This window comes from Pristis pectinata, chromosome 14 (genome assembly GCF_009764475.1).
Source record: "Pristis pectinata isolate sPriPec2 chromosome 14, sPriPec2.1.pri, whole genome shotgun sequence".
Lineage (NCBI taxonomy): Eukaryota > Metazoa > Chordata > Chondrichthyes > Rhinopristiformes > Pristidae > Pristis > Pristis pectinata.
In genome coordinates this window covers 26,743,988-26,769,082 of record NC_067418.1, presented here as the reverse complement: position 1 = coordinate 26,769,082, position 25,095 = coordinate 26,743,988, and the positions used below count along the sequence as shown (strand labels likewise).

At 38.5% G+C, this 25,095-nt stretch overlaps 1 protein-coding gene across 4 annotated transcripts in view; it reads right to left on the bottom strand.

Annotated features, from left to right (window-relative positions):
- sbf2 (SET binding factor 2) overlaps window positions 1-25,095 on the bottom strand; it is a 406,613-nt gene that overhangs the window by 112,088 nt on the left and 269,430 nt on the right. For all 4 annotated transcript variants that reach the window (XM_052028866.1, XM_052028868.1, XM_052028865.1 and 1 more), the window contains exon 17: window positions 13,574-13,642. In XM_052028866.1, the coding sequence (XP_051884826.1) occupies window positions 13,574-13,642 (69 nt within the window). The remainder of the gene's footprint in view (window positions 1-13,573; window positions 13,643-25,095) is intronic.

Below are 25,095 nucleotides of genomic sequence, written 5' to 3'. Positions count from 1 at the left end.
TCATAATAGATTCCAGTATTTTCCCTTAATACTGATATCAGACATTGGTCTATAGTTTCCCTCCTTTCTTAAATAGTGGAGTTTCTTTCCAACCTTCCAGTCTGGGTGAGCCATTACAGATTTTCTGCAATGTTGGAAGTTGATATCCAGGGTACCCTTTACCTCCATACACAGCTACTTCAAACACTAGCACGCAGGGCAGAAAGTGCTGGGGATACATTTTCTTTCAGGCCCATTAATCTTTCTAATGCCAATTTTTTACTGATGAAAATTTCTTTGAACACCTCTGCCATCTCTTTACTGCCCTGACATAATTTTTCCTCTCTCAATCTACAAGCAACCCATATTAATTTTAAGTACTTTTTTTCCTGTTTACACATCGACAGAAGCTTTCATTGTCTGTTTCTACATTTCTCACTGGCTACTCTCATGTTCTACATTCCCAATTCTTTTTAAAGACTTGATCCTGCTTTGCTGAATTCTGAAATTTTCCCAGTCCTCAGGCTTATTGTTTTCTAAAACAACATTCTACATCTTTTTTTTCATCTGTTACTATTTGTAACTTTGATAGCCATGGCTGGACAATGATTGATTTTTTTTTCCTTTTTGGCTTAAAGAGATATATGAACTATGTATTAATTACATCCAATGTTTCTTTACTGTCATAATTTTTAAAGTAGATTGCCAGTCTACCATGGCCAACTCACATCTCATGTCTTTGTAATTTGCTTTATTCATATTTAAGACCTTGGTTTCAGACTGATCCAAATCACTTCAATTCTTTTATAACACTCTATCATATTATGTTTACTATGCCTTGAAGACCCCTTAACTACTAGATCATGAAGTAACCCTTTCTCATTACACATACTAAATGTAAAATAGCCTATTCCCTTGTTGGTTTCAAACTATTCACCTTATTGGGACATTAAAAAACCATTTATTATAGACTGTATGAATTAGTCCTCCACAGTATTCTTGCTGATTTGGCTTGTCTAGTCTACATGCAGAATAAAGTTCTTCTTGTCACACGCACTTCTAATTTCCTGATTTATACCAGGAAATTAGAAGTGCGTATGACAAGAAGAACTTTATTCACTACTATATCTGTCCCTTAATATTTCTTAGCTCCACCCAAACTGATTCTACTTCTTGATTTTCTGAGATAATATCCTTCCCTTCTTCTGCCTTTATCCCTTCCTTAACAGTGGGGCTAGTCCACCGCTTCCATTTCACCCATTTCTTCTAAAAGTTGAGTATCCTGAAAAACTTAATTCCCAGCCTTGGTCACTTGGCTATTAAGTCATACCCATTTATTTTTATTTGTCCCATTAATTCACCCATCTTCATAGGAATGCTGCATGCATTCACTTGAAGGACCTTTAAGTTTGTCTTTTTACCACTTTTCCCTGTGCTGACTCCAATTGTCTAATACTAATGACCAAGGGAACACGATCCCTATTCTCCCCAGGGGAGGAAGGATGACAGCAGAAGTGCGGGAAATGGAGGAAAGACAGGAGCGGGCTCCATCAACCACAGTGGCGGGGGGTGGGGGAGGGGAACATTTCCCGTAGGAGGAGGACATCTCTGATGTCCTGAAGTGGAAAGCCTCATCTCGAGGACAGATGTGCCGTAGATGGAGAAGCTGAGAGAAAGGGATGGTGTCCTGACCAGGATGGGAACTGGTATACTCTAGGTACCTGTGGGAGTCTGTGGGTTTGTAGTAAATGTCAGTGAACAGTTCTGCCTCCTGAGATGCAACCAGGAAAGTGGAGTTGAGGCCAAAACCATATCAGCCATGATCTTATTGAGGGAGAAGCATCAGTAAGATTCATAGCTGCTCCTTCCTTTATTTCTTATGAGTTCATTAAAGGTTTTCTTAGTGGCTGTTTTCCCCATGTCCAATAAATGATCACAATTGGTAATGTTAACAAGCTCACACTTATCGAGTCTGGAAAAAAATAACTATAGTCACGCCATCTGAGTGGGAAATGCATTCTGCAGAGAACTCCTCTCAGGCACATTATATCTAATTGGACCACATCTACTTAACTGGCTTATCATAAGCTGAATACTTTCTGGGCTCCTCACCAAAATATACATTTCCATTTGTACTTATTAAAAGAACTTGTGTATACTTCTCATCTTACTATCCCAAAGGTTCACTCTTGGCTTGATAATAATGCAAAAGAATGCATTTTATAAAGCTTGTGGTTCAGATTTTCAAGTTGTAATGATCTTGAAACTCTTAGAGTCGCTGTCACCACACAGTGAGACTGAGAGCAGCTTAGGGAATGTACACATTCATAGTATTTTCCTCTGATAATTTCAGATAATGATTCCATCTCACAAATTTAAACCATCTCTTGATTCACCTTTTAACCCATATTTGTTTCACTTCCACCCTCTTTCATCTTGCTCTATCATTTCTTTTGCCATTTAATCCCTCCAGGAATTACACCCCATTACAAACCTGCCCTTCCTTTCATTCTCTCTTTCCCTTTACCAACTCTTACCATTACTTAGTCTTTTCTCTGCATCTTAAAGCTCTTCTATCATTAAATTTTCTCAGCTCTGATGAAAGGTGCTTGATTTAAATCATTATTTCGATTTCCCTCACCACAGATGTTGAGTATTTCCAACATTTTGTGTTTTTTAAATTCAGATTTCAAGTATCAGCATTAGTTTGCTTTTCATCAGTCTAAGGTAATTGCCACTTTTGAATTATTGTCCGAGCACATTTTCTGAGGGAGTAGGTAGACAACCAAAAGCTGGATAAATAGCCTTTTTTTCTAAGTTAGCAGGTCCCGAATTGTCTGTTCCACAAAGATTTGAGCAGTTGTTGTTTGGCAGTGAGATTAAAGTTTGCTGTAACCATATTAGGTGTCATAACAAATAACAAGAACACTGGAAACTGGCCAGCTTGCAGATGTGTTTTATGTTATGAAATATTTATCATATTTTACACTATTAAATGTGCCTTAATTCTCCTCAATTTTAGATTACTGGTATAACCTGTCGGTACATTTAATGGTACTTTTGCAAAATAAAATTGTTTTTGAGGAATAGCTGGATGGTTTTAACAAGTATGAGGAAAACAATACTGGAGAGATTAAATTGCAAAATGAACGATAGAGCAAGATGAATCATCATCTGTAATTATCTGAGTCAAGATGATCATTTAGTTTAAAATTACATCAAAGAACACTTCTACTTCCTGCTTAAAACTGAAAAATCATATTATAAGATACGAAGTAAACAGACAAGTGTTCAACAAGATGTCAGCACAATTGTTTTCAAGGTGGTTATGCATAATGTTCTTTTTGGGAATCATAAAACAAACATTCTAAATATCCTTTGATCTATATTGAAAACAATTCCTTTTGGTTATAATATAAACAACATAGGAAAACTAAAAACACATGCTTATTTTCACTCATCTTTACTATTTCATAGCCCATTATAAAAGGCTAAACATAATATAAGCAAAAGGATGCCATTTTAAAAAGGTTGCAAGAAGTTAGAGCTCTGGGGATGTATGTTATGAAGGTGGTCAGATAAAATGAGAAGGCATTTTTTTAAAAAAAGGAATTATTGATTCTAATACAAAAAGCAGAGCACAAAAAAGCAAAGAAGATTATGCTAAATTTTTTATAAAATGTTGGTTAAACCCCAGGTTGAATACTGTGGCCAGTTCTGGGCATCACAATTTAGGAAGGATGCCAAGGCATTTGCAAAGTGCAAAAGACATCCAGAGGAGAAGCAAAAAGATTGGCTGGAATGGTACCAAGGATGACAGATCCAACTACATGGAAAGACAAGAGAAGTTGGACTTGTTCTCCTGGGAGCAGAGAAAGGCAGGATAAGACACGATAAAGCTGTTCAAAATCATAAATGGTTTTAAGGAGTAATTTAACGGCAGAAGGGTCTGTAACTTGTGAACATAGATTTCAGCTGACTGTGAATGCACCAAGGACAATTAAAGGGTCCCTTCTTAAACTCTGCAAATTAATGTGATCTGGATTGCATGGGTGGAAGAAATATGGAAGCAGATTTAACAGTAACAATGAAAAAGGGACTGAATAAATATTTGAATGGGAAAAATATTGCAGAGCTATGGGGAAAGAGCCAGTGGGGAAGGTGCTGTGGTGTGTCTAACTAGTTGGTTAGTTCTGCCAAAGAGTTGTCTCTAACAAAATGGGCTGATTGGCCTCCTTTTGAACTATACCATACTGTGACTAACATTGCAGCACTGAGGGAAGTTCTGCAATTAATAAAAATGAATGAAAACAAGCAGCTTTATATTGAAACTATGAGCTTCAAGCAAATGTTGGAAGGTTCTATATTGAGTTTGATGATGGAGGGTTCCATGGTGTCTAAATGCAGAGCAATAAAAATCATTTTCAAAGAAATATTATAGCATGAATATGCCAAGTTAAATGCCTTTACCAAAGTTGGTTTTGATTGCATTGATTAGTTTCTTAAAAAGAACAAATTTAATACATTTATTACTTTAGCATGGCTGTTTTAGAGTGAAAAGATTACTTTAAAAGGCCATTTATTTTAGAGGCTTTTGAACTTTTAGGATTCATATATGGCCCTCTTTCTCCCACTGCCAAACAACAACTGGGAATATCTGAGGCCAGATACTATTTCGATATGGAATATTTTCCATTCAAATTCTGAGTATGGTATAAGATGGTTTGAAAACAACTACTTAAAATCTCTTGAAAATCTCAGCATTGAAAATAATAATTGAAAGAATAAAACAACATCAAGTGGAAAAATGAATAATTATTGAATGCAAAATTCCTGTGTATCCTTTTCAGAGATGATCTAGAAATACAAATGAGAATAGCAAATATTTTTTTCACTTACATTTCAAATACAATTATCTTATTTCCACTTCTTTCTTTTAAGTATTAATCAGGTATAGTTTTATGATTTATTTCATTTATCGCCTCATCCCAGTTTGTATTATTAGAACCCTGCAACTGATATCTTGGTTGTGCACAAGTGGTTTTGTAATGCAGGCATCATTTTAAATAGTTGGCAGGTCCTGATGACATAACTGGAGCCTGATTTAGCTAATTACAGGACTATGCTAGTTTCTGAACAGATTAGGATTGGAACTCATAGGAAGGCGACCAAGTCCCACAGACTGTTTTAACTGGCCCACATTTTGACGACTCTCTTCAACATGGCACCTTTGTCTCCTAAAATGAACACAACCATGAAATTATGACTGTAATGAAACTTTCCATTCAATATTTCACATACTAAATGGGGTCTCTTTTGTGTCCGACTGAAGGACCTAAGACCAAAAGATATAGCAGCAAAATTAGGCCACTCAGCCCATCAAGTCTGCTCCGCCATTTAATCGTGGCTGATTTATTTTTCAACCCCATTCTCCTGCCTTCACCCCGTAACCTTTAGCCCCTTTACCAAACAAGAACCTATTAATCATTGCCTTAAATATACTCAATGACTTGGCCTCCACAGTCGTCTGTGGCAATGAACTCCACAGATTTGCCATGAAGAAATTCCTCCTCATCTCAGTTCTAATGGTACGTCCCTTTATTCTGAGGCTGTGCCCTCAGGTCTTAGACTCTCCTACTAATGGAAACATCCTTTCCACTTCCACTCTAGCCAGGCCTTTCAGTATTCGGTAGGTTTCAATCAGACCCACCCTCATGCTTCCAAATTCCATCGAGTACAGGCCCAGAGCCATCAAACATTCCTCACATGTCAAGCCTTTCATCCCCAGGCTCATTCTCGTGAACCTCCTCTGGACCCTCTCCAGGGCCAGCACATCGTTCCTTAAATACAGGGCCCACAGACCGTTCACAGAACAGACAGCAACTTGAGGACTTTCATGTGAGCAAAGTTCATTGCAGGAGTTCTAATGTTGCTGGCACCGATTCAGCCCTCCACCACAGGCTGCCCTGTTTTAATGCTGCCCAAATGGAAGTGTGAAAGTGGTTGAACTAATGAGAACTTAAGTTATTAATAAGTAATCTCATGGTAAAATACCTTGAGAACATTACACTTTGTGGCACAGGTAACCTTTTAATGGTGCCATGAGCTGTAATTACTGCTTACTATAGTCTCTGGTCCTAAAGAGAGTAACTTATGCCTGTATTCTAACTAATGTTACGGACTAGGTTACTATTGGTGAAAGTCCCTTTAAGAAAGAGTGAGAGAGCGAGTGAGCGAGAGAGACTATCCTGCTAGTCTCTATTGATGGATGAAAAACAGTAACTGTGCCTGTCACTACAATCCACATATGGTTTTTTGGAGTAATCCGGTGGAGTCCACTTTGTCGTTAACCTGTAGAGGGAAACAGGTATTTGTGTGGACGGCCACATCTTGGATGCCTTTCGGGGTGGTAGATACTTTGGAACAAAGCAGTGGAGTTTACTTTGTTGTTGACCTGTAGAAGGAAACAGGTACTTGTGTGGACGGTCACGATTCGAGAACCTTTCGGGGTGAGGCAGATGCAGTGGAGTGGTCACTGCTGAATAAACACTGAGGTGTCGTTTGGGTTCCAAAGTGGAACATTTGGATTTCGTAATTACCCTCTACATTTTGTCTTCAGTCAACAGTGGTTGTTGAAGAAGCCTTTGCTCACGTTTCACCTTATGGCTTGCTGAACTGAACTTTAAGAACCATTCCTGGACTTGGAGTTTGGGAATTTGCCACACACAGACTATGAGTTTAGTTCTTGGGGTTAATGTTTAAGATTTAACATTTTTACTTCTAACATTCTAACATTTTTACTTTTATTTTTCTTATTATCTTAAGTAGCTATTAATAAAGTAATTTTAAACACTTATACATCACACGGAGTATTTCTTTTGTTGCTGGTTCGTAACACTAACTATACAAGATTCTAACATTACCTTTCTAATCTTAAAACTCTAAATTACAATGGATTCCATTTTAAAAAATATTTCAACTGCCACATGTATATGTTCTAATCTTTTTTCTAAAGTTAGTAAAATTATTGAAGATGAAATTAAAAATGAGAGGTTTTCCTCCCTGGAACACAGTTCAGAATTCTTTAAGGCAAGTGGCTGCTTAGCCAACTTGATGACAGTGCAGCTCCTGCACATCACAGATCCCATGCAAAGGTACCCATTATCAAATAACATTGGAAGTGGGAAAATCAACACACTTAAGATTGCTGAATCTTTGTGGCAGCTTTCTTTGAAGGCTACACTGCACTGTCAATTCATCACTAACTGCAAGATCTAAAGCATCATTACAAGTGGTCTAATCCAATAGTTCACAAATGGAAGTCAGCAGGACATTTTGTATATTTATATTAAAATCCAAAAGCAGTTTATATCTTATTGTTTATGTTTTTTTTTAAATTTATCAGAATGTGGCAGCATATTTTTTTTGCAAAGGGCTAAACATTTCAGATAACTTAATTATTACAATTTTCCCCCAAACACCCTTTGATTGTGCACCTTCAGTTAACACCCGGTCCTCACAGAGAGAAGATGGAGGAGTTGCTGCAGCAATATCAAGACTTTAAAGTCCATATGTGGGCCACAACTTGAAATATATTGGCATTAGCACCAGAAAATTAATGAATTTTCTTTTCAGGATGCACTAACTCGGAGAAGTGGACTCTGTGCAGCAAAAAAGGAAGTAGTATTGTAATAAGTTATTCAGGTGCAATTTGCAGTAAATATATAGTTGTAGAATCAAACTTTCTCAAAGCTCCTGCTTCTTCTTTATCTTCAAGATGTGGAATATGCAAAATATTTCCATATTTTATTGATGTGTTAAAAATTAAGCGTTCCATTCTTTTGATGCAAGTAATATACATGCACAAACTGGTGAAATTTGTTAAAAGAAATTGCAGTAAGCCTACTTTTCTAGATTTTTCCTCCCCAATTGTAACAAAGTTCATCCATTCTTTCCGTCTAAAGAATTCCTAAGTTATTCTGCTGGTAATTCTAATGCATTCCTCAATTTAAATCAAAATTCCCCCCAAGTCACTGAATTCTACGTCAAAACCATCTTTGACCTCAAATAGAGGTGGTTAATTTGCTCAGCATGAGAGTAACAGCAAAGCATTAACCTTACTTCAAAGTCAAATTCCAATGCTTAGCCAACTGACTCCACTCTAATAATTTTCTGAGTCACACAAACAAGAACAACAAAAAGCCTGTGTGTTATCAAAAATGATTCAAGATGTGGTCTTATCCCTTTAAAATGCACCCCATTACAAGTTGCTGTCTATGAAATTCAGCTATGCAGGCTTTTGCCAACATATCCCATGTTAAAACAAAAATTGCATACTGCAATTTGAGATCCCAGCTTGAAACTTTAGTTGATAGGTCCAGCGATGAAACACAGTATTGACACTTAATCATGGTTGATTTAATTAGATTCAAAGGAAGAGAATTCATGAACTAATCACATTAAATGAGGCAAATGATTTCCATGTAAATAAAATCTTTAAAAGGTATATCCAATCCTAAAAGAAAATGTAACATAGTCTATCACTATTCCACTATCATTCTGTAGTTTATTCTTCCCACTCTGTCCCTGGCACCTCGCACCACCTATTCCCTTAGTTCTCAGAGTCCCTATTCTTGCTATCATCATCAAAGATTTTTTTAGCTCATCCAAGATCATCACCATTTATTCCTCAAAAATAAATCTCTGATCTCTAATCTTCCCCTTTTGTCTCCAGAAATGTATCATTGCCTCCCAATCAGATACAACATTTTGTTCAAATTTCTTCAGTCCAGTTCTCTTGCAAAAGTATTAAGATCATCCAGATCAAAGGCATAAAAGGCATTCTATGTATGTGGGACAAAACTTTTCTTTGTTTTTCTCAATCAGTCCAGGAGCTTAAACAAGGTTGATCACAGCATTGTTTGCCCCTGTGCTTCTTTTGTTGCCCACGTCTACCTGCCCAGAAACAACTTGTGCTTCTCCAGCAATTGCTTCTTTTTCTGTCACCAGACAGTAAGCTTCAAAGATCCATGAAAAATTATGTTTTACCTCATCCCTCATCTGCGCACTACTCCACAAGAAAATCAGAAGATTCTAAATTTCTTCCAATTGACTACCCCCTTATAAACATGGCTGCCTTGCACATTTTCTTCCCCTGGACAGTGCTGGGTAAGATGACCATTTGTCCTCAGCAAATGGCTGGAACAACATTCCTAAACCTCCAGCATGTGGCAGAAGCATGGCCAGGAGCCAGGTAGTGCATCAGTAACAAAGGCGTTTCTCCTACAACATCTCTCAAGCATTATCAAGCCAGCTTGGTATAAGGCTAAATGTAGAAGGGTATTCCAAGCTTACCTTAGAATTAAATACAAATCCAGTAAGCCTACTATAAAGAATTACATATTGCTGAATCTTAAGAATGGTAACTTATAGAGATAGTGGTCTGACATGGAACAAACCAGAGCAATGTTCACTAGCCTGATCAAAATTAGTCATGAACTGTGGTGGACAACTGGACCAAATAGGAGGAAATGGCTCAGCGAACATTCTAATCTTCGGCTATGATTCAGGCCACGTTGTAACAGAAAGAAGCAGGGTTGAAATATTTGCTTGTGAACTTCAGCTAAAGAGTATAGCGTTAGGAATATCAACAACATGGCCAGGCATTCGTGTCTAATTTGGGCCTTAATGCGAGAAGAGAACACTGATGTTGGTTCACATACCCTGTCAATGAATTTGGAGGAATTTTGCAAATACAGCACTTATGGGATCTCTCCTGTGCTTTAAGGTGCCTGCAGTGGGTAGTCCAAGTCTCAAAAGCTACGGAGGGGCAGAAATTGCTGCTTTTGGAAGATAATGAGCTTCTTGAGATTTTGATCTTGAAACACTCTTTTTCTCTGAGGGTCAAAGGTTGTGCTGGTGCACTGAAAGCAATATTACATAGAGTTACACATTCAGAGGCTGAGCTCCAAGCCATCATTGACTCATCCACTGAGGCTCACAAGAGAATGGGCCTTGCACAATATTCATATGACAAATGCCCTCTATCAATATGCCTCTGCTGTGCAACATTGCCCACCATTCATGACGAGATGCTGGAATACATGGACCACTTCACATATCTCAGGAGTTACCTCTCAGCATAGGTAGACACTGATGAAATTCACCATCACACATACTTGATATATTCCCTAATGGTGGGGGTAACAGTAGGCAAATTTCTGGGGTCACAGAAAGGTTGATTCTATTGCTAACTCTGATGAAACTGGATCATTGCCCGAGCTATTTCTTTTTTTTAACCAGCAAAGCTTGCATAATTACAATGAACTGGTATTCATAAAGCAACCATCTATTCTATAAATATGACACATTGAAGATATCTCTCCACCTGCCAATGATCTGACTGCTCACAGACAAATTCACACAAGATTTCAGATTCTTAGCCTAAATGTTGCCTGTAACCCTATTATTTCAGAGTTTGAATCTCTGGTAATGTATGTCCTTGCAAGTAGTACCTAGTAGTGGAGAGATTTAACCATTGACACCTGCAAAAGGCACTAAGGTTACATTCACAGGAATTTAAGAACATGTATATTGAAGGGTAAAGCATCTAAGTGGGAGCTTCAAAGGAAGTCATTACAAAATGATTAAGGTAGTTAGGTGAGAATTTGAAGCCAAGAAGAGGGAGCGGAAAAAGTTTGAGAGAAATTGAAAGGAAAAAATGGCACCGAGTTTGAAAGGGTCACAGAAAGACCGAATATATAAAGCATTACAAAAAAAAATCTGGGAACTCAAGGAGAACACATGGGGAGGGAGGGGTGAGCGAATTTGACCTGATGCATTAAGCATCACTATATATGGGATAAATTAAATGGATTAAGTAGTCTTTTCCACTCAGGGACTTTTTTTGCATGTGCATAGAATTCAACCCTGTGCACAATTCAACCTCAATGCGTTCCTTTGGACTACCTCCAATAGGGATAATTTATAACTTTTCCCTCCCAGCAGATACAGAAGGAGCAGTTATCCTAATGTTCTTCAATCACATGGAAATTAACTGGTGACGACTATGGACGTGACCATTGTAATTTTCTCAGAACTGCCTCCTTCCATCAGCTTGAGCTTGTAAGTGGACTTAAATTGTGTCTCATCACAGGTCCCCTCAATACTAAGCAACAAGCTTCAAAACCTGGGCTTCTGTACCTCCCTCTGCAACTGGATCCTCGACTTCCTTATCGGGAGACCACAGTCAGTGCGGATCGGCAATAACATCTCCTCTTCGCTGACATTCAACACAGGCGCACATCAAGGATGTGTGCTTAGCCTACTGCTCTACTCTCTCTCATGACTGTGTGGCTAGGCACAGCTCAAACACCATCTATAAATTCACACCGACGTTGTTGGCAGAATCTCAGATGGCGACGAGGAGGCGAACAGGAAGTGAGATAGATCTGCTGGTTGAGTGGTGTCGCAACAGACGACCTCGCACTCAACATCAGCAAGACCAAGGAACTGATTGTGGAATTCAGGAAGGGGGAAGTTGGGAGAACACACACCAGTCCTCATTGAGGGATCAGCGGTGGAAAAGGGCCCATTCTGTACTGTATATTTCTATTACTCTGTGATTCTAAGTGCAAAAATATTATGCAATTTAAAAAACTCCCACAAATTTGCCAACGAGCTATTATGTCAAACTTTTACAAATGAATTAAAAAAGAGCCAAGCTCGTAAGCAAGATAAATAAATTCGGTTTGATTTCCTTGAATAAAGCTGTTAGTGGTGAACGGTTTGGCAAATTTGTTTTTTTCCCCCCCCTTGCCTTATTCCCCATACCCACAGTGTTCTTAAAAAATCTGGAATGGTATAAGAATTACCTTTTCCATGATAAACAGAAGATCATGCTGCAAATAACATCTACAAAAGCAAAAAAAAGGCTAAGCATTCTACTTTTTGTGACACTCTTGACACCAGTGTTCATTTTCCACGAGGAGAATGCCAGAAATGGAACAAAATTAACCACAGCTGAGGCCTAATTATGCTGGACATTCCTGACATGTTTTGATGGATGGGTTGGTAAGTTTGCAGACGATACCAAGATTGGTGGAGTTGTGAATAGTGTAGAAGATTGGTGACGGATACAGCGTGATATAGATCATTTGCAGATGTGGGCAGAGAAATGGCAGATGGAGTTTAACCCGGATAAATGTGAAATGTTGCACCTTGGTAGGACTAATGTCAAGAGGCAGTACACTCTTAAGGACAAGGCCCTTAACAGTATTGAAGAGCAGAGAAACCTTGGGGTGCAAGCCCATGACTCAGTGAAAGTGGCTACACAGGTAGATAGGGTGGTTAAGAAGGCTTATGGAATGCTTGCTTTCATTAATCGAGGTATTGAGTACAGGAGTCAAGAAGTTATGATGCATCTCTATAGAACTCTGGTTAGGCCACATTTAGAGTATTGCATGCAATTCTGGTCACCTCACTATAAGAAGGATGTCAAGGCTTTAGAGAGGGCGCAGAGGAGGTTTACTAGGATGCTGCCTGGATTAGAGGGCAGGTGTTATAAGGAGAGGCTGGACAAACTTGGGCTCTTTTCTCTAGAGTGGTTGAAGGGTGATCTTCTGGAAGTGTATAAAATTATGAGGGGGATAGATAAGGTGGACAAGCAATATCTTTGTCCCATTATTGAGCGATCCAATACCAGAGGGCATGCATTTAAGGTGAGAGGGGATAGGTTCAGAAAAGACATCAGGCATACGTTTTTTTACTGAGAGAGTGGTGGATGCCTGGAATGTGTTGCCTGATAGGGTAGTGGAGGCAAATTCATTGGGGGCTTTTAAGAGGCCACATGAATGAGAGAAAAATAGAGGGATATGGGCATTCTGTAGGTAGGAGGGATTAGCTATGTTGGTACAACATTGTGGGCTGAAGGGCCTGTTCTGTGCTGTACTGTTTTATGTTCTATGTATATCCGAAACGTTTTCCTGTGGCTAGCATAAGTGTTGACCTTGATAATTTTTTTCTAACATATCAAACCCATTCCCCCCACACCCCCAATGAAAACCTCTGCATCACGTTGTCAATGATGTTGGAAATAAATGAATTGGCTGCAGTTTAATTCACATGCATCACATTTTATCTCTGCTACCAGTAGTAATTTATCATATGTAACATCATCTGTGTGGCAAGTAATCAATCTAATTACTTAGTTAACTAAGTATGCTATTAACCAGAACAGATATCATCCTATTTTATTGCAAAATGTTCACTAAAAAAAATAGCCAATGCATACTTAAAAATGATTGTTTAATTTTAAAAGCAAGGTTCAGTTCACACCTGGATTTCCTGTGCAACTTCACACTACTTTATCCGAAGTACTTCAATACTTCTAAGTTTAACTTTGCAAAGTCCACTGACAATAATTTGCATACCCTAAAGTGCCACATTATTCTAGAATCAAATAGCCTGCTGCTTGCAGCTCTTTTTAATAAATCCAATAGCTACATTTCGTACCTAGATCTCTTTTTCTTCAGTCAAATGCAGACAAGACTGAATTTACTCTCGGGAGTTATGGCATGAAATCACATGGGCTTACCCGGTAAAATGCTGTTGTCAGTGGCAGCAATGTAGCAGCAACATAATATTCTTCAGAAGCTGAACAATCCTGGAAGAAAAAAAACAGGAAATCATAAATCTTGATACCTTACATTCCAGTCGCTCATAGTTAAATTATCTCAACTCAATTACCACCCACCTGTTTGATAAAGAGGCAATGCGTGGAAAAGTACAATTAACTGGCCCCAACTATAATTTACTACAGACGATCTTTGGGGACCTATCACTTAATCTTTAGTGCACTATTGGGATACAAGCTGAGTTTTGAATGAATAACATGAAACAGAATCTGCAGAAAATTAAGAAAAATCTCCCTTAAAAGGCCCTAGATTAATTTCCATACTACTGTACCTTCTCTAGAAGATATGCAAACTTAATTAAGATTATTCTTACACTCAACATTAATTATTCAGACATTGATGAAGACCAACTGTCTATCCAAAATAGCTTGATACATCTGAGTTATTTTAACCAAAATGCCAAGCATGTTTCTGAATCCTGTCATGAGGCCCACAGCAATAAAGTTCACAAAAATCAGGCTATAATCTTCTAGTAAGGAAATGTTTGGAATGCCAAGATGCACTCTGACTTTTAGACCACAGCAGGGCTCCATTCTTGCAGACTATGTCCAAATTTTAAACAACAACAGATGCACTCTAAAGTCATGGACACTTCTGAAGTCATTGTAGGGATATTGCTTAATTAAAACTACTACAAGCAACTCCTGTGTTATGGAGGGATTGCATTACTAGAAAATCGTCCACATCGTAATTTTCTGCAATGCGAACCTCTTTTCCCATTGAATGCTATTTTATAAACAGATGTGTTTTTCTCTCACATTAAACCATTTTTATCGGAGATGAAAAAGTGACCCACTGCTGTTCTTTCACAGCTGAGGCTAACATTAGGCTCAGGGGATGGACAAGGCTCGTGCAAAAGCAACAAATAATTCAGTCAATTTTTATTTTTATTCACTGTGGGACAATACTGTGGGACAATAAAATTTGGATATGATGGCACCGCATCGATTTGGTGGGCTGTCACAGCCGAGGGCCTCCTTCGCCACGTGCTCTCCAGTCTGAGGACACGTGAACAGTCGTCAGAGTGCAGTGCTACTGCAATCTTCATCTGTGAAGCATTCCTCTGATACAAAGCTCATGAATTATAAAAGGATTTAGCAAGTTGGGATATCAGGGAAAGGGATGGGATTCGAGGACTGGGGTTCATAGGAGAAAGCTGGTAGAGGAGGAGTTCAGGGGGGTAATGGGTTAAAGGGCAGTGACAGTGGAAGTGAAGGCCGAGGGATTACTCCAAGGAGCTGGCCATGGCTACTGTGGCTCCCCACAATGCAGCACGTCCACACGTCCTTGGACAGGAGAGCATGTGACAGGGGAGGGACTTGGCTGTGACTGCCAACCCAATCGACGCAGTGATGTCATAAACACATTTTATTGCCCCATAGTACAGAGGGACTGAAAATAAAAGATGACAAAATTTGTTTGCTCTTTCACATTTTGTGTTTATTTTTTTCTGACATACAGAATAAAATTCGCTCTCACAGAATGCATCTTAATTTTTAAGGTAGTGATTTGTGAATTTCATATGGGTGAATTTCCATAACCCAAATGGCTATAATGGAGGGGTAACCTGTACTTAAAAAAAAGGCTGACTTTACCAGCAGAGCTATAGAGGATGTATAAAAGGCTGTAATTTTCCAGGTATTCCAAATGGGAAAATTTCCAGCTGATAATCAATTTTATTTCTGCCAATCAATTCCTATTAAATTCTATTTTTTGGAATGTACCTGTATTAAATATGTCCACATACATATTAATATACAAGCTTTATATAGGAGTTCAATGCGAATATCTGCAATTGTCTTTTGTTGCTGTTCTTTTAGTGGGGTAGGGATGAAAAGAAACTGAGATGAAATGTGATGCTGCTTATTGTCCAATGGTTGTTTGGTGTTCCTGGTTTAGAGTGATGGCCATGAAGAAATAGTGTTCCAGCTCTGAACATTAACTGTGATAGATGGCAGTTACGAAGCGACAGCATGTGGTGGAACTGTTCCCAGACGGCCCCCTGGGGTCAGGAATGACTTGATTAGATTTACTTAGGGTTAAAAGGCCATCCACGGGAAAGACAACAGGTCGAGACCTAACGACGTTTTGAAAATTGTACTTAATCATAAAATATTAAATATCATTTAAAGACCACAAAAATATGGACTGTTATTCTTATATGATGATGCAAAAGTGTTGGAGGTTTTGCTAAGTTATAAAACACATTGACCTTGGGTGGTACAAAACTACAACCAAGTTTCTGTAATAGTAAAGTTAATAATTGGGCATTTCTCACACTAGATCATACAATATCTTCAGAGATGATAAAACAAGATCAGTTGTGTGCTGATCTTCCACTACTTCCATTAACCTATTCTGTCTGTGGTGTCAGGAGGGAAACTGTGGTGCAGAAAAGGGCGCTGGACCAAGTCTCGAGGGACGGTGTTCACCTAAGCCAAACAGGACTAATGTCTTTACAGAGGGAATAAACATGAGCAGTGAGAGGAACTATTTAAGTCAAAATGTTGGAGGTGGAGGAAAGAATATGTATTATTTAGTGTCTTTCACAACTTCAGGATAACATAGCACAAAAGTACTGCAACCAAATTAATAGTTCTGAAAAGCAGGATAGATAATATGTACAACATACCTGACAAAAAGAAATTCTAAACATTCAAGGCTTCAATGGGAAACTCTGAAAAGCCAGTGGTTTCTTTGTGGTCAGAAAAATGACAGGTCAAAAAAAAAGTAATATGACATAGAGCATGGTAAGAATGGTACGACAGGTGGCAGAATTGTGGCGAGGCCAGAAACCATAGCCCTCTTATATAGCATGTTCTTTCAGAACTTTAACATGTAACCTTTCAAGTCACTTTTTAAAATGGGATGCTAATCACATTCCACTACATTACAGTGCAACTTATACACAGGATGTAGAAGTCAGAATTGTATTTTTTAGTGTAAGTCTTAAAGTTTCTCAGGCACTGAAGAACATCAGAATTTCTTTTCAATTTACTTATAATTGCAAATATGTGGAACAAGTTTCCATGGAAAGAAGTTAATCCTGCAAGAGACGAGCTGGATGATTATTTGGTAAAGAATAACCACAGATATAAATAGTTAAGTAAAATTTGGAAAGGAGGTGAGGAGAGAAAACTGGAGGGAGTTGAAAAGTACAGTAATCCTCCATTTTGAGTTGTTCAACTTATGAATTTTTGTTTTCACACACTAGCTCTTTGGGGTAGTATCAATAGCAAATGATGTGCTATTCTCTGCACATAGGAGCATACTGTACCAAATGCCAATAATACATTTTGCCCAGACTTTTCCATTTACAAAATTTTGTTCACAAGATGTTTTCCAGGAACATACCCCTTCTGTAAATCAAGGAATGGCTCTAAATAATAGCAAAATCTTGCTAGATTAATGAATACTTTGCAAAATATTATGTCTAGACATTGATGACTGAATTAAGTATTGCCACAGTAACCCATCATTGAGGGAAAAATCTTTTCAGTTTATGACACGTCACAATTCAAAGGGCATTATCAAAGATCTGCAAAAGTGTAGCAAATGCAGAATCTATATGGGCATCATGAATAAATAACATTAATACCTGCGGGGATAAATTCAGTGTGAAAGTATACTTTCTTGATGGTTACATGACACCATTTTGTTATTGTAGTTTGTTACATAATGCTTGTAACATGAAAATTTGTTTTTCAGTCCGAACAATCCACTTGGGTGTTTATGCTCAAAAAGAAACACAGCTTTAATCCATGTGCCGAGCCTGTTTATTTTTCAACCCAATTCAAAGATGGTCACACATTCTCAGCTTGAATCTCCATCACTGGTAATACGACTGTTCAAAAAAATGTATCTGCTCCATTCTATATCTCTTAAATTCATTCTATATTTGACCTATTATTCCTGAAAATCAGCTTTAATATACTCCACATCATATATAATATTTAACATCTTTTTAATAAATTGATCCTTAATATTTAAAGTATTACTTTTTGTCACCAGGTAACATCCTATAGAAATTGAAAATAAAAAAAAGCTAATTGTAGAAGGATCATTGACCCTTGAAGTTAACTCTGCTTTTCTCTGCATAGATGCACCCTTACCTGTCCAGGAGTCCTTGAGTCTTAGAGTCAGAGGGATACAGCACAGAAACATGCCCTTCAGCCCACACCAACCATCGATCACCCATTTACACTAATCCTACATTAATCTCATTTCATATCCTATGCACATTTTCATCAATTCAACCTGGATTCCACCAGTGAGTTGCATTTTACAGTGGCCATTTAACTTACTGTACTACCAGCATTTGCTGTTTATATTTTAAAGACCCTGTAGAAATCTTTTTAGTTTCCTCAACATTTCCCTATTGGGTCCAAACCTGTGTCTCATTCACTATTACACCCTAAATCTTCCTTCTACCACAATACCCAGTATTCCATTAAACTTATAACATGACCCACTGGAGTGTTACTTCCATGCCTCTTTTGTTCCACAGCAACCAGATATCCTTTGAAGTACAATTATAATTTTCTAATCAGTATAGAAGCTTTCTCGCATTTACGGGCCCCAAGTTCTATTTGCAACATTCTCAGAAATAATTACTGGGTTTTGTAGATATGCAAGGGACTCCCACTAACTGGGCCAGGTTCTCTTCTTGATCCTGTCATCAGGCAGGAGATACAGGAGCACGAAGACCCACACCTTAAGGTTCAACAACAGCTTCTTCCCCACTGCCATCAAATTTTTGAACCGTCCTGAAAAACCCTAACACTACTTCAGACTATTTTCTCTCTCTAAACTTGCACTAATGTCATTATGTTTACTTTTTTTGTTGTGTAAATTATGTATAATTTATGTTAATTTAAGTTTATGTTAACTTATGTTTGTCATGTTTGTAATGTACTGTGCTGCTGCTGCAAAAAGCTAATTTTTCATGGTATTTATATCCTGTTATGTGCATGCCTGTGACAACAAATTTGAACTTGTATTTTGTGGTCGTCTGCAACTTGGATACCACTCCCTCCAGCACTATATCCAAACCATCAAGCAGAATAAGCAGAAACAGTTCCACAGACTATAGGGCAGCATTATTTACTTTCTTTCACAAGGAATTCCCATCAAATCTTACTTTCTGGTTAAGAGATTGCATTTCCAATTTTGTGCTATGGAAGATCCTCTGAAGTAGATCACAAGACAAAGGAGCAGAAGTAGGCTGTTCGGCCCATTGAGTCTGCTCCGCTATCTCACCATGAGCTAAACTATTCTCCCACCTAGCCCCAATTCACGGCCTTTTCCCCATATCCCTTGATATCTTGACTAATTAGATACCTATCAATCTCCTCCTTCAACACCCCCAATGATCGGGCCTCCACAGCTGTATGTGGCAACCAATTCCATAAATCCACGACCCTCTGACTAAAGAAATTTCTCCTCATTTCTGTTCTAAATGGGTACCCTCTAATTCTAAGACTGTGCCCTCTTGTCCTGGACTCACCCACCAAGGGAAACAACTTAGCCACATCTACTCTGTCCAGTCCTTTCAACATTCAAAATGTTTCTATGAGGTCCCCTCTCTGATTCTGAAAGAACAGTGGGAAGGAGAGTTAGTGGGGAAAAGTCAGGGAGGGGAGTTGCTGTGAGAGAGCAATGGGGAGACACTTAACCAGACCTAACAAAGCTCTTCAATAAAGGAGCCAGGAAAACAACTCCTGCATTTTATTGACCAACATTTAGTTTGTATCCCTTTTAAAATCAACTTTTTGGTGGTAATCAGCACATATTCCTTTCATGACTAGATAAGCATGGGAAGAACAAATTTTCCAAAATAAGGCCGAGCAGTCTAACTTTACAAAAGGCAACTCAAGTGAGCACTTCCCCTTAGTTACAATTGTAAAGGGCTAATGCCAAATTCAGGCACTGGCCTTGGACCCCTCTTCATTACTATTATACTGCACTGTGCATTATCGGTGTACCCAGTTTGCCATACTGAACAGTTGTATGCTGGTGTCCAATTTATAGGCCTCTATTTCCTTTGTTCTTTCCAAACCTTAAATTCAGTTGTGCTCTTCCCATAATTCCATGGCATTTAATACTTTCCAACAGTCTCTTTGTGCATCTTGAAAACACAAATACACATAATTAAATCTTCCATTTATCATATTTGTCTCATCTCAATTAAATCTTTAAAATTACAATCTTTCCTTCTGTTTTGATGCTTCTAATTAATTTCTTTGCAGATATTTAGTAATTCCATTGTTACTCTTTACAGTTTGTTAACTTAATTTTGGCCTACTATGGCAACATGCCTCATTTAACTATTCTTTGGCATTCCTTTCCATAATCGAAGTCAGATTTTATTTAATTCTTTTTATGCGGTTAAGCTGTACAAGCCATAGTCAAAGGATAAGTATGCATTTTGAATTCAAATTATGATCCATGATGGGATGCCACTGGCAATGGCAAAAATTGCAGTGTTAGCATATATTTGTGGCTAGATTCTTCTTTATCCTGTAACCTCATTTGCACTAAACTCCACATTGTACACTAATAGAACCGTTAAACTTCACCTAAACTGTTTCAATCAAAAAGGACATTTTAAACTATTAGCTACAAATTAGATGATTTACTATCAGTAATGTTCTTGGTTTACTGAGCATAAATGCATTCATTCAATTGGTAACTACAAGGAGGAGATTAATGACCCAGGAAATCCTATAGTAACAGAATGTCTGTGCTCACCCCTGACTCATGTGCAAAGTACGAACTTTACTTCTGTTGGTTTGACTTTGTCAACTTGCACAACCACAGTGGTAAATGTTCAGTCGTAAGTGGTAGAGGTTTACTCATGTAAATGCAGTGACATGGTGGGAGGAGCTGCCCAAAAGACAGTTTAAAGATCTTTGACAATTGGCTACATCTTTGCTCCAGGCTAACCTTAGCCAACTGTCAAACTTGTGATAATATTAAATGTTTCTGAATTTTTCAAACAATAAAAATGTTAAGAATTAATCATTTTAAAAGTTAAACAAAAACAAAAATCTTCAAAACACAAAACAGTTTTAAGTCATTAAATATAGTTTAAATTCTCAATTAATTTAAGCAATGCAACTTACCAAATAATTGTCCCACCAACTTTCTAGCCATTCCTTTCCATTCAAAAGAAGAAACATGAGAATAGCAGGTCCAGGTCATTCAATGAGATCATGGTTGACCTTTACACACTAATACCACTTTCCTGCTCTAACCCTCCAAATGCCTCAAATCAATATGTAAAATTCTACCTATCTCTCTTGAATAGACTCAGTGAATCAGCTTCCATATCCTTCTTGGATAACAAATTCCAACATATCCTAAACTTTCTGGGTAAAGAAATTTCTTGCCAACTTCATAATGAATGGTGGAATTTTATTTTGAGACGATGACTCCTGGTTCTAGATTCTGAGCCCTGGGAAATGACAATTCCACATCTCTTCACTGAGGCTCCATAAGAATTTGGTACATTTCAATGAGACCACCTCTCATTCTTCCGATCTCTCAGTACAGGCCCAGTCTGTTTATTCTCTCCTCATATGACAAATCTACTGTCTCAGGAATCAACCTGGTGAACTTTTTACTGCACTCCAACCGCGGGTACGTCCTTCCTCAGGTAGGAAGATTATACCTCACATTTTTCCATATTACATCTGACGTGCCATGTCCTCACCATTCACTTACCTGCCTACGTGCCCTTCTGACCTCTCTACATACCCTTCAGAGCCCATATTGCCACCCAGCTTGGTATTATCACCAAGCTTGGATATAATCCACTTCATCCCCTCACCCAAATCATTGTTATAGATTATTGGTCTCAGCACCAACCTCCATGGTACTCCACTAGCCACAGACTCCCAATCTGAAAATGACCTGTTTCTTTCAATAACTTCTTCTCTGCAAACTTATCTAAAGCTTTCTAAACAATCAAATACACCACATCAACTGGTTTATGCATGGATAAGTGCATAACCATGAAAACATTGAGTCTTCCCGAAACAGAAGCCCTGGATGAACCAGGAGATTTGTAATCTGCTGAGGGCTAGATCTGTGGTGCTTAGGGCTGGAGACCCAAAATCATTCAAGAAATCCAGGTATGACCTCCAGAAGGTCATTGTGAGCTCAAACAGGCAATTTTGGACTAAAGTAGAATCACAGATGGATGCTCAACAGTTGTGGCAGGGCTTGCACAATATTGCTTCCTATGAGCTGAGATCAGTTAGCATAAGTGGCAACAATCCATCACTCCCAGATGAGCTCAATGCCTTTTATGCACACTTTGATAGGGAGAACTATTACATACCCACACGAGCCCCCACATTTCCAGATGACCCTGTAATAATCTCTGAGGCTGACCTGTGGGCATCCTTCAAGAGGGTGAACCCAGAAAAGGTGTCTGGTCCAGAAAGTGTACCTGGCCAAGTACTAAAGATTTGTGCGGACCAACTGGCTGGAATTTTTTCGGACATATTCAACCTCGCTTCTGCAGTCTGAGGATCCCACCTCTTTCAAAAAGGCATCTATTGCCCAAGAAGAGTGTGGTGACCTGCCTCAATGACTCCACTAGCACTTACATCAACTGTAATGAAGGGCTTTGAGAGGTTGGTTATAGCGTAAATCAACTCCTGCCTCAGAGATAACCTGGATCCACTTCAGTTTGCCTACCGCCATAACAGGTCAACAGCAGATGCAATTTCTCTGGCTCTTTGCTCTGCTCTAGTCCATTTGGACAACAGGAACACATACGCCAGGCAGACCTTAATCAGTGAGGATTGGTAATAACACCTCCTCCTCACTGACCATCAATACAGATGCACCTCAAGGCTGTGTGCCTAGCTCCCTGCTCTACTCCCTATACACACAACTGTTAGTAAAGCACAGCTCCAATGCCCTATACAAATTCACTGATGACACCACTGTTGATGTATGAATCACAGGTGGTGATGAGTCAGTGTACAGGAGCAAAATAGGACACCTGGTTGAGTGGTGCCACAACAATAATCTCTTGCTCAATATCAGTGAAACTAAAAAAGGGAAGGAGGGAGAACATGCACTGGTCTATGCTGGTGGATTGGCAGTGGAGAGTGTCAGCACCTTTAAATTCCTGGGCATTAATGTATCGGATGACCTATCCTGGGTCCAGCACATAGATGCAATCACAAGGAAGGCACACCAGCATTTTTATTTTCTTAAAAGATTAAGGCAGTACGGCAAGTCATTGAACACTCTTAACAAACTTCTACAGATGACCTGTTGAAAGTGTCCTGACTGGTTAGATCATACTCTGGTACGGGAATTTGGATACACAGGAATGTAAGAGGCTGCAGAAAGTAGTGGACTCAGCTCAACACATCATAGCACATCCCTTCCCCACCACTGATTGTATATACATGAGGTGCCGCCTCAAGGTGGCAACATCTATCATCAAAGATCCCCACCATCTGGGCCATTCCACCTTCGTGCAGCTACCATCGGGCAGGAGGGATAGAAGCCTGAAGTCCCACACCAACAGGTTGAAGAACAGCTACTTCCCTTCAATACTCGGTTCTTGAACTAATCTGCACAACAATATCACTACCTCAATAATAGCAACAATGTGACCACTTTGCACTACAATAGACTTTTTTTTGTTCTAATTGTGTTCTTTCTTGTAAAAACTGTATATTTTATCTTTTTATTGTGAATGCTGCTTATATGATGCTGTGCCTGTGATGCTGCTGCAAGTAAGTTTTTCATTGCACCTGTGCATACATGTACTTGTGCATATGACAATAAACTCGACTTTGACTTAATCCATAGTTTTGAAGTTAGAGCTAGCAGAATAGCTAACAGATTTGTCAAACATGACTTCTCTTTCATATATCCATGCTGACTCTTCTCATTCCAATTGTTATTTTCCAAGTGCCCTGTTAACATTTTCTTAATAATAGATTGCAGTATTTTCCTAAATACTGATGTAAGCTAACTAGATTCTTTGCTTTCTCTCTGTGCCCTTTTTTCAATGATTTAATTATATTTGCTCTCTCCCAGACTGTCAGAACTTTATTCAAATCAATGGAAGATTGAAAGATGACAATCAGTGAATCTAGTACAGATAGTTCTGCTATAACGCAATAATTACATTCTTAAGAAGCCTCATGTTATAGAGAGTCGTGTTATAGCAGAACAGGCTGTAGTTGCCTTCAAAGCACAAATTTAAACAAGTTTTCCCGATTGATCGCAATATAACCAATGTAGCCCAGTTAATGCAAATAGTGTTCCCTAATCCATCAATCCGTTATAACCAATTTGTGTTACGGGAACATGCACTATAGCAGAAATACCCGTGTCTGCATATCCCCATCCTTCAAAATGCTCGAATGCAAATCATCATGTTCTGGGAATTATTGCCTTTCAATCCCACTCATTTCTCCAATACTTAGGTTTTTACTAATACCAATTTCTTTGACATCTCATTTACTCTAGACATACTTTTGAGTAAGTTGTCTATACCTTCTTCTGAAAGAAAAACAAAAATGTGTAGTGGTTCTGCCAATTCCCCATTCCTCAATACATTTTCTCTCTCTCTGTCTGTAAGGCACCCATATTATCCTGTGTTTTTGCTTTTTTTTTAATATACATCTACAGGAAAGTCTTACAATAGTTTTATGTTTCTCACTAGCCTACTCTTTTACTTTGCCTTTCTTTACCAGTGACATCATTCTACTTTGCTGCATTATGAAGTTTTCCTGAACATCCGGGTTACTGGTTTTTTTTGGCAATATTATTAGCATTTTTCTTTGACCTAATACTATTAACTTCTCTTAATAGTAATGGGTGCAACAGGTTTCTCAGTGAATCTTTTTTAATCCTTAAAGGGGATAACCTATGTATTCCTTCTTAAAACATTAGCCATTGCTAATTTAATATCTTGTCTTTTAATGTTTCCCCAATCTATCATACCCAAGTGACACTTCATGCCTTTGTAGTTTGTTTTATTCAGATTTGAAATGAATAGTTTGATTCAGCATCAGACCTAAACCTAGCACAGGTTTTGTGGGTGGATTCCACAACGCAAATGCTAGTGAACCGACACAAATTTACACTTCATTCCTGGACCCCAAACATCTAATATTGGAGTGCAGTTTGAAAAAAAATGGCAAAGAATGGTCAGCAAGTTCTGAATGTTTGTGAATAAATCCTGAACACAGTGTCAATCAGGCAGGAAACACTTGCGTGTCCACCAGGCAGGAAACACTTGCGTGTCCACACAGAAAGCAGGCATTTCACCACAAAATCCTTCTGATTACTCTTATGTTTCAGTTCATTCAAGACCCCAGTTTTAGAACGGAAGAGTTCAGGAACAATTTATTTCCACTTGGTCAAGCTCTTCTTGCTACTT